Genomic DNA, 11,021 nt, shown 5'->3' on the forward strand with positions numbered 1-11,021 from the left:
TGCAGAGGCCCTTGATGCCATTTTCAAAAGCATATGCTGTGCATATAAAATGCTTCTCACCCTCCTCACTTTAGCTAACAGCAAACAGAATTCTCCCTAAGCCTCCTAAGGAAGGCAGCTGTTGAATCCCTGTGCCTTTTCCACAATGGTATGGAAGTGTTGCTCCATGTAGGTCTGGAAGAATACAGGTCTAAGCATAGCAAAGTACTTCCTTCCAAAAAAAGTTAAAGATTCGATATTAACACCCTGGAGTTACAGAGACAAATGCCGTGTGCTTCTTAAAACATTTTAAGGTGAATTCAGTTGTGACCAGTCAAATCCTTTAGCCACAGGACAGGATATTTAATCTACCTTGTTGTATTCCAATGTTGGGTCGTCTTCATATGTCCTGATAGAGAGAGTGTATAGACAATACTAGACTCTTTCAGGGCATCCCAGTATTTGAGGAAACCTCTCAACCTGAAAATCAATTAGAATGACCAAATTCCTGTACAAACTCTGACGGTAGACTTCAGGTGGAGAACTACTCCTTGCCTGTGGAGGAGAATCCAAAGGGAAATCAGGTGAAAATTTCTCTTTGGAACTTATCTTCTTTGATCCATGAAGGGACCCCAGAACACTCAGCCTCAAACACAGTGTATGCCGGTGTTGACTTCAGAGAGTGCACTGCTCCATGAGACTGCACTGCTCCATGAGACACCTTTTGGTGCTCAAAGTGTACCCGTGGGGTCTCAGAGCCAAGCACTGAGGCTTCCCTCTTGGAAGCAATGCAGCTTTGACTAAGTGCACTCAATGCTAATATTGACCCTTGATGTTTAAAAATCAACTTAGATGCCAAGACACTTGGTGCAACAGGGGAGGCAGCAGTAGGCAGATCACTTGAAGCTCCAAGTGGAATTGAACCAGTCAATGCTACCTGCCCAACACCCTTTGCATACTCATAAACTAACTTACCACTGGAGCTCTTCCTAAAAGATTTGAGCTAAAGAGTTGTTGAGCCTCAGCAGGAGGACTGATCTTCAGGATATACATAGGTAAGCCTAAAGCTTGAAGCTGAACCTCTAGAGACTGGCACAGAAAGCATGTTGAGTTAAGAGTACAACTTTCCTCCATATGCAGCCATTTCAGGGGTCAGACAGCACACTTCAGAATTCCCCAGCTCTCAGAGCCATGGACTCATCTCCTTTGACAAGACCTCAGTGCAGTTTCTCCTCAGCTTCATGTTCAAGGGCTTAAAGCGAAATTAAAGTCTGTTTCAATCTCTGGACCTATCCATAGGTTCTAGTGCTGAAGGGGATTGATGGTCCCTTCAGCAACTCCTTGGCTCCAGCAGCTGACATGATTTCATGGTCCTATGTCTTCAAAGCTTTCAGCACTGACTCGATGGACCCGAGTGACTTCTTCAGTTCCTCCAGATGAGAGGGTAGCCTTATTTTGTGGATCCTGATGACCTTTGGTGTCATCCCTGAGCAGATGCTAATAAAGGCAAACATCATGATCCTTACCCAGGTACTTGTAGCAGTTCCTGTGGTGGACATCTGCCTGCAGTCTGGGTAAAACTTGAAACCACTTATGCCATCATAAGAAAAACTGACAATGCAAAATCAAATGGAGAAGACATTTTTTAAAAGAGATGGTTGAAGATGAAAGAAGGGATTTTCAACAGATTCCTGTTAGAAGCCTCAAAGATAACCTGACCTGCTGACAAAGGCATCAAAAACCTATCTACAATTGAGTCAAAAACCCAAAGCACCATATGGAAAAAAAAAAAGGTTAAAAAAAAAAAAAAAGCCTTAGTGAGCCAAAGGAGCAAAACTTAAATGACAGAAAAACTACATCTATTAGACTCAGTGGAAAATGATGAACTAAAGTAGACTGTGCAGTCATGGGAGTCGCCATGCATGCTCAGAAAGCCATTTGAGTTTTTGCTAGCAAACTGTGCAAATGTGTTCCACGATTGCGTTCATGAAATCTCATCAACCATTAGAGCAATTATGGAAGTGCTGAGTGGAGTAAGAGTGGGATGTTAAATGTATGGTTTCGAGAAGAGTATGGATGGGGTGCTAGGAGAGAAAAGGCATGAGCAAGAAGAAAACTAAATAGAAAAACTTAACCAGTTTATACTGCCACTTGGTTGCAGGATCACCAAACATGAGGCAAGAACTGCTGATTGCACAAGGGCCTTACGGTCCTGCAGGAGTTCACCTAGTGAAGGTGGGATTAGAATTTGAGGTTGTAGGAAGGTACAGACATAGGTATGGGAGACCCAAATTTAACTAATTCAGGCTGTGGTAGGTCACCTAAAGAATTTAACACCTCATTTGGCCTCACTGTAAAAAAAAAAAAAAAATAGCAAAGGGGTGTGGTTTTAAGAGTTAGGCCCTGATGCAGAAAGCACCTGCAGCAGAGTTGGAAACAGGAAGAATGCGTGATCAGCTGCCTGGGGGTAGCAACATGGTCAGGGGGCATCCTCTCAAGGTGGTCACACTGCAGGTGTCTGCATTGAGTGTTATGAGAAAAACAGGGCTTGTTGAAGGTTGTGGATGTGAGGGTCCTTGCAAGACTGACTGTACCCAGTTAAAAAAATAGATAAATAAATAAAAAGACTAATCAAGGTCTTTGACTCTGAAAGCCAAGTAGATGGCAGAGGCACAGCACACTCTTGAATATGGATGTAGATGCCAGATGTAACAGGCATTACGAATGAAGTTGTTGTTGCATTGTCATGAATTATTTTGTAACTGAATTCAGTAAAAAAAAAAAAAAAATTAAAAAAAAGCTGTGGTCATAATTTTCCACGAAGGTATAATCTTTGGGGCTGTCTTTGTGTAACAGAGGTATACAACAGTCCTCAGGTTATGACCCAAGGCTTCCAATTAGTCTAACCACAAAACCACTCCTCCCTCCCCCTTCTAAATAAGAACATGGAAATTGGATTAGTAGATATTTGGGGACAGGAGGCTTCCCTTTCAAAAGTAAAATGGTCTGCTCATTACTTCCAAAATTAAACAATACTCCACATTTAAATGTGCAGATAACTGAACCTTCGACCAAGGTATTTCTTCTCCACTTTTAATTTTGAAATTTATCTTGGGGTAAAAATTAAGAAAACAAAAAAACAAAAAAAGTGCGACCATGCTGTTTCTCTCCCTAGCTGTACAATGTGAATTTCTAGAAATGGAAGACATTATACTGGAATATCAGAAGCCAAAGCTATGTTGCAGCTCTGGAAACAGGTGTGGAAAATAAGGCAGAACACCAGGATAAGCTCTGCATGTGCTGGCTACAGATGTTTTTCTAAAAAAAAAACAAACCTGCATCAGCAAAGTATAAAGCCGTTACTTGCCGAATTTGTACTGGAGCACATGCCACAGACATTCAGAGCTGGCAGAAGATGCTTCCCAGTTTGACAATACTTGCACACTGAATCTGGGAGATCACTATGCAAATCCAATCAGTACTACTTACACTTCACTTTCTGTTCTGCATCTAGCCTTCCTGTTGTAGTGCAATACCTGACTGCAGTCTTCTTTTGTCTCTCTAATGCTGGATGCGATGTCAGTGAACTCCCCCTCATCTGCTCCCTTGGGTGTGCAGCAAATGGTCTTTTATTGCACTCTGTGATGTGGTTGCCACCTTCCATTACAACCTGCTGCAACAGTCTGCATGTATATGGCATGTGTCTGCAGGAGGTGTTAGTTTGCATTTTTCACTGTCAGCTCCTGTCCAATTTGGTCATAATTAAAATCTACAACTTATTCAAGAGAGTGTGCTGTGGCCCTGCCATCTACTTTGCTTTCAGAGACAAAGACCTTGACTAGTCTTTTTATTTTATTTTTTTAAATGGGGTGACAGTCCTGCAAGGACCCTCACGCATCCACACCTTCAACAAGCCCTGTTTTTCTCATAAAACTCACTGTGAACTGCCGCCTTGAAAGTGCTCTACAGCTTGCCTTAACATAATAACCTTTGTCCACACAGTAAACTGGCATGCAAACAGAACTTTCATTGTTTTCCTCATGATATAGAACAATGTAATGTCGCCTTAAGGAATCCAGAACTAAGCATAAAATTCCAAACGTGGAAAATGTATTGCCTTAAAAAAAAAAATTACATTAACTGAAATTATACATATACATATACATACACACACACACACACACACACACACACACAGGATACACTCAGTGGACAAGTTTGTAATGCTCTAAGAGCTAACAAGTGCTGCTGCCAGCATAAAACTTCAACCCAACTAAAATGTAACTGTTTTCCCGATTTCTGAGCTGTGTCTTGCAGGGAACCGGATGAATTAAAATGTGTTCTCACTACAGTATAAAAGGCCAGCAAAGAAGCTTGGCATTTCACTGGACAAAGCAGGAGGCCCCTGGGAAGCCAGCCACATACAATGGCCTTCCAAAAGGTGGTAAAATGGGAGTCAATTTCAAAAAGATAAAAACATTTTGGTCCCCAATTCCCCTCCTCTCCCTTCCCCCACTCCAGAGTGCATTGAAGTGCCTCCTTTTAACTCCCAAGCCTCTTAAAGACATCATTTGCCACCAAGTGTAACTGAATTACAATGTGTTTGGGTCCGATTTCATCCTTTGTCATCGAGTACGCCAAGTTGTTGGGTGTGTTTGGGGGCACTAAGGGGAGGGGGGGAGAGGGGGGAGGCAGCGCCTGCGTTAAAAAAAAAAAGAAAGATTTAAACATGCCAAGGAAGTCAGTGTATGTCATTAATGCACAGCCACTGTGACAGATACAAACAATTACTAGTCACCTCCACTGCCCTAAAACTGTAGCACAATTACAGTGTCAAGCAAGGAATAAATTATTCAGCACAACCAACCAGACTAAGTTTACAATGAAACACAAATATAAATTTGTAGTCAAAGCTGGTTAACTTTATCAAGTTACAAGCAACTTGTCTGGATTAACCAAACTTCACATAAACTAGTAGGTTTAATGCAATGTACTGGTGTGGCTGGACATACACCCAGGCAGACATCTAGAGAAACCGGATTAAAGTAAAATACAGTCAAACCAAGTTAATCTTTTGCAGTTATGTCTCTGTTTTCTATATGAAGACAAGCAAATAATTCCCCTAGGATCACGTGTCTGTGCATGCACTACCATCAAAACACAAAAATAAAAGTTTTACAATTTAATGAACTCTGAAAGACCCTGTTTTCCCAGGTATTACTTTAAATTTTATCTGACCACAAATGTTAAAAACAGCACTTACTACCAGTAATAGAAGGTAGGGGGGTAATCTGCATGGAGCTGCAGTTACTATTCTCCCCCCATTAAAAAGCCTTGCTGGGCAAACTAGATGGACAACTTGGGTCTTTTTCTGCCAAACATTTACTATGCTACTATAACTAAGCAGAAAAAGAGATTAAGGATTGAGTTTTCATCCAGCTGCTTCCAGTCTGGTAGAAACAGCTGGTCATGCAAATACCTATATCATTCAAATCAAAATCAATGCATGCACATATGTACAATTGTGTACAATAAGCATTTACGAGAGCATCTGAACATGCAGGAAAGTACTGTTTTCATTCAATCACAAGTTAAATTGCACTAATCACTAGTTCTCTAAATCCTTCAATTCCCCCAAACAATTATTGCTCAGTATAAAAATTTAGTTCCAACAAACCTAAAAAAAAAAAAAAAAAGGACTTTGCAGGACGTTCTAGCATCCGATCTCAAATTCCAATGTAAACATTTTCTCAAAACTAAGATCCTAAAACAGTAACATAATGCCAGGGAACCAAGAACTAAAATAGTCATGTGGTTCTGTTCATTTCTTCAGATCCTGTGGGACAATGGTCCAGAAATTCACAAAGCAGAAGGACTAACAGAGAGAAGATGTAAAAGTCTTCGTGCCATGAGACAGCTTTGCATATCCAAAAAGTTTTGGGATTTTTTTGGGAATGGAAAGCTTCAGAATATCCTTTCCCTTCCAAATTAATCATTAGAATAATGAAGGAATAATAAAGCGATAAAATAAGAATTTTATTTTTAAGGGGGGTGGGGGGAGGGACTGGGCACTATTTTGCCGCTCCAGTAAAAGGAGTCAATTTAAGTAGCAGCCGGAGACTGAAGAATTTGTGCAAAACTATGATCAGAGAAATCGGAGGGCAGACCATGAGCTCCCCACTAGGCACAGACACAGGGCCCCTCAGCCAGCCTGCAGCCCCCTGAGTCTGGGGGGGGGGGTGTCAGCTGGCTGCGGAGCCTCCCAGCGCCCCGAGCACGGACCCCCCACCCACCCAGCGGAGCGAGCACACACAGACCTGCATGTTGAGCACCCCCAGCTCCTCCGCCGCCAGCTTCCTCATCTGAGTTGCCAAAACTTGCGCCTCGTCCAAGATGGAAAATTCCGACTCCGCGGTGATAAACCTCCAGAAGCCCACCAGGGACGAGAGCAGGAGCAGCCCCCGAAAAGTCCTCCTTCCGCCCCCCAGGCACCGGAGCGCACCGGCCTCCCGGCTCCCCCTCGCCATGATTCCGTCTCCTCCTCCTCCTTCTGGGGATGTGGTAAGAAAAACCCAAACGAAAACAAAAGGTTTTTTGTTGTTTGTTTGGTTGGTTCCAGTCGGGTGCCCCTGAAGAATCCTCCGCACAGCCACAAGAAACTTTCTCCTCGGCTCCGAACAAAAGAAAAACAACTTTCAGCCCCTATTTCTGCCCTGCTCCCGAGCCGGGTCTCGGGGAGCGCTGAGGGACTCCCCGGCCCCGCCAGGGTGTGAGGGGGAAGGAGCGTGAGTTTCGGGGCGGGAGAGATGAAAAGTTTAAAAAAAAAAAAAAGGGGGGGGGGGGGAGGGCCGACAGCGCCAGGCGTCCGCGCCACACTCCGCCAGGCTCGCTCCAACTCGCAGCGATTCCCAGAGCTCCGAGGAGACAACAGCGGCGGCGGGCGCTGGCAAAACGCGGCACCAGGAATCCCCCGACCTCGCGCTCCGCCGGCCGCTCGGGAGGCCGTCTGGCGCCCCCCAGCGGCCGTCGCGGGTTCCGGGCTTGCCCCTCTGGCCGCGCGCGCGCGCTGAGGCCGGCCGGGGGTGGGGGGGAGGTTGCAGAGAGGTGGTCTCGTGGCTTGCTGAAGTCGGTGGCCTGTTAACAAGGAGCAGCGTGAGCAGGTCTGATGCTGCGAGTATAACAGAGGTGGAATCTGAGAGAAACGGAGCTGAGGCCGGGAGGGGGAGAGGAAAGGGGGAGGTGAACAGTGAGACATGGGGTCCTGTTCAGACCTATGAGCGTGGGACACAACTTGAATACGGGCCAGCAGAGGGCATTTGGCGCCATTTGAGCCCAGTGAGCAGAGGGAGTCTGTCGTCTTGCTTGAGGTACTGTTTAAGGGTTTTCTAATTTACTAAACCGGATTAACTGCTTGCCTTGTTGCCACATCCCACTCCTGAGAGAGACGGCACCCCCTGCAGAGCTCTATTAAAAATAAATAAATAAATAAATAATAGCAAGCAAGCCAGCTTATACCGGCAGCAATGCCCAAAAAAGGGTGCAGGGGAACAGCCCCTGCTTCCCAGGTGGGTCCTGACCCGGAGGTCCCCTCCCCCCCCCACCTTGACTTGCCACGCCATCCGCCCCCAAGAAGACGTTAGCTCCGGGGGGGGGGAAGCGGGGCCTGAAGCGCCTGCTTCTGGAGAGCCCGCCTCAGCACAGAGAACAAACGAGCCCGCCCTCTCCCCCACTGCCTCCCGATGACCAGCCCTGCAGTTGCTCTGCTACATGAAGAGGCCTGGTGCCCTTCCCCCAGCCTGCTCATTTCTGAGCAACCCGATCCCACTGCTCTGGGAAGATCAGCCCTGCCTGGTCCTGTAGGGGAGGGGGTGGAGGAAGCTGACCGGAGCAGAATGACTGACCGGAGAGAATCTCAGGTGACAGCAATTCAACAAGGAAGAGGCAAGGCGGCAGAAGGAGCAGCCCCTGCGGAGAGGAGCTTCCGTGAGCTTGAAAAGAGGTTTTGCTCGTTCTGGAGGACATGAAGCTGACCGAGGGGGACAGAACGTCAGAGGCATGCGTGGCAGGGCTCCTCGCCAGCCAGGCAGAAAGTTCCTGGAGGAGCCCAGTCAAAAAGACTTGCAGGCATGTGGTGAGTGCGGGCATAGGTAGTCTGCCCTAAAAAAACACTGTAGTGCGGCAGAGGGGAATAAGAGCAGGTTTTACTCCTTCTGGAGGCAGCAGGGGGGGTGCATCCATGCAGTAGAACAGGAGCAGAAGCATTGGGAGGGGAGAGGGTTGAGAGAGAGACTGGGGTGCGGGTGAGGGGAGACTGCCGGGCACTGGCAGCCGTGCAGAGGACACGTTTAGTACGTTGGGTGGATTTCAGGGAGGGGCGGTGGGCAGTTACAAAGGTAACATCAAGCAACAGGGTTTGAGACATGATGGGGACTGGGTTTTTTTCTGGGCAAGATACTGGTGGCGGCTTTTCCACTGTTGCAGGTTCGGAGGGCGATGTACGATCGAAGCTCCTGAGGAGGAAAAGCTGGCAGTCCCCACAGGAGAAAAGCCCGGGCAGAGAGGAGGCTGCATCGTCCGTTCAGGCAAGATCCAGGCGATGGAGCACACAGTTTCGGAGGTTTGCAGGGAAGGACAGGTAAAGGCAGCGGGGCGGAGAAGGCCAATACAGCGGTGAGGAAAAAGAAAGGGAAGAGGGTACATGGTGATAGCTCGTCTGAGAGTTCGGACTCATCCGACTCTTCTTCTTCTTCGGATAGTTGGTCCTAGGGTAAGCGTAGAAGGGCTAGCGGGTTGGGCCCGAGCCAGGATATGGGGCGCCCAGCTCTGGCGTCATTGACAGAGTTATGGGAAGGGAGTACCTAGAAGGTTGCGTAGGCGAATTCGCAAGGGAAGATATGTCAACATTTTCCGCTTAGTGGCTGGGCGCAGGGCTGATAATAGAGGACGCGGGAAAGGCAAAAAGAAAAAAAGGAGGGATTCAGGGGAGCCTAAGGTTGCCAAGAATATTCTAAATTGGGTAAGAGGATTCCTTCGTTTAGCAAGTGTGGTATTGTCACTATCAGCCAGGCCCTTATGGGGCGCTACTGGCTTATTGCCACAGCATACTGGGGGCATATAAGGACTATGAGGGCTGGGCGTGGCTCAATTATGATGAGCGTTTCAGGGAGAAAATGGCAGGAAACCGGTTTATGTCTTGGGGGAACGCAAGATATAAACTTATGGCTCACGCAAATGACAAACAAACGCGCTGCTAAAAACGGAGCAGGGTGTAAATCCAGGCTTTGGAGCGAGCGGTACAACAGGTAGGGGCAGGGGTGGCGAGTTGCCGAGCGTAGGGAACTCCAGCAAAGGGAGCGAGGTAAGGGTTTCCCCTGGGGGGGTTGGATGTTTGCTGGAGATATAACAGACCCTCTTGCTTGTTTCCTGAATGTAAATTTAGGCACACGTGCTCCACTTCTGGTGGAGCCCATCCTGTTTCCCGATGCCCCCAAGCAGGGCAAACAGGCACTGCGAAAGGAGCAGCGGCAGGGAAGAGACAGTCACTTAAATAAATAAATAAATAAATAAATAAAAGGGAATTTTAAAAGGGGGAGGGACAGGGGGAGGGTGGGCGTGCATACACAGATTCGCTTTCACGATGTTCCCAGCAGAATGCAAGTGGGGACTGATGGCTGCTGAGAGTTTCAGAGGGAAGTACGAGTCGTCCTGGGAAGACGAAGAGAGCGAGCTGATTCACAGCTCGGTCGCACCAGCAACGTGGAAGGCTTACACTGCAGGATTAATGGCGGTGACAGGTTTCTTAACCAATATTGGGTGCCACAGCAGGAATGTGTCTGATAGGGAGCTGTGTCAATTCATAATAGCAGCAAAGCAGGCAGGATGCTCGATTGCAATGCTCCGTTCCCATTTAGCGGGTTTCGCTTTTTTCCAAAAGGTACAGGGGTGTCCGAATCCGATGAATAGTTTTAGGGTAAAAAAGGTACTTGGGGGTTGGCTACGAGGGCAGGGCCACAAAGAGGATAAACGGAGGCCCATTCGGTACGTGGACTTATGTATATTAGTGGAAGTGCTGCCGCAGATATGTTGGTCGGCGTTTGAAACCTCCATGCCCAGATTAGCCTTCTCCTGGGCCTTTTTCGGAGCCATGAGGATCAGCGAGTTAGTGGCGCAATCCAGGCGGGCCGTCAGGGATGTGGGAACGCTCAAGTCAAATGTACAGATGGGAGGGTCCGAGGTTAGGCTGTTCATCCCAAGATCCAAAACAGATCAGACAGGGACGGGAGCGGTCGTCACATTGTTGTGCGACGCTCGGCAGTCAGTTTGCCCGGTCCGGTTGGCACACAGTTATATGCGGTTGCGTCCGAATGTGGGAGGCCCCTTTTTCATTCATGAGGACTCCTTTCCCCTCACACGATTTCAGTTTTCTAAGGTGCTGGGCTCAGCCATCCACAAGGCGGGTGGTGATCCACGTTATTACAGTTTGCGTTCGTTTCGAATAGGGGCGGCCACTGCTGCGGCGGAAGCTGGTTTGTCAGATACGGAGATCAAAGGTTTAGGGCGTTGGAAGTCGGAGGCTTTTAGGTCTTACGTCCGACCTAGATTCTAGTAGAAAGCAGACTGCAATGAGCGCACAAGGGAAAGGACGGGGAGGGATATGTGTACTTTTCCTAGTTGTTAATTTTTCTTGCAGAGCGTATGGGGGTGAAGAGATTTGAAGGATGTGCCTGGATTGTGGGTCATTCCTACATTCATCGGGCGCAGAGACGAGCAATGAAACGTCCGTATGGAGAACATTTGGACATTGACAGAGTCGGGTGGCGGGTGTCTTGGTTTAGTAAAAGGGGTATGGGTTGGGACGAGCTATTGCCCTTTTTGTTTGAAAGGATTCAGATGTTGGGAGAGCCCAATTTAATAATTTTTCACTCGGGTGGCAATGATATTGGGTCCAAAACATGCAGAGAGTTATTAACTTGCATGAAAAAAAGATCTATCACAGGTCATGATTCGCTGCCCTAGGGTAGTGCTAGGGTGGTCCGATATCA

The 11,021-nt window shown here is 47.4% G+C and overlaps 1 protein-coding gene across 1 annotated transcript in view; it reads right to left on the reverse strand.

Moving 5' to 3' along the window:
• The window catches only part of CACHD1 (cache domain containing 1), a 271,565-nt gene extending 264,753 nt beyond the window's left edge, over positions 1–6,812 (reverse strand). Inside the window, exon 1 of the mRNA XM_029617727.1 lies at positions 6,297–6,812. Within this exon, the coding sequence (XP_029473587.1) occupies positions 6,297–6,506 (210 nt within the window). The 5' untranslated portion in view covers positions 6,507–6,812. The remainder of the gene's footprint in view (positions 1–6,296) is intronic.
• Between the last annotated feature and the right edge of the window lie 4,209 nt (positions 6,813–11,021).

Source organism: Rhinatrema bivittatum, chromosome 10 (assembly GCF_901001135.1).
Source record: "Rhinatrema bivittatum chromosome 10, aRhiBiv1.1, whole genome shotgun sequence".
Taxonomy (NCBI): domain Eukaryota; kingdom Metazoa; phylum Chordata; class Amphibia; order Gymnophiona; family Rhinatrematidae; genus Rhinatrema; species Rhinatrema bivittatum.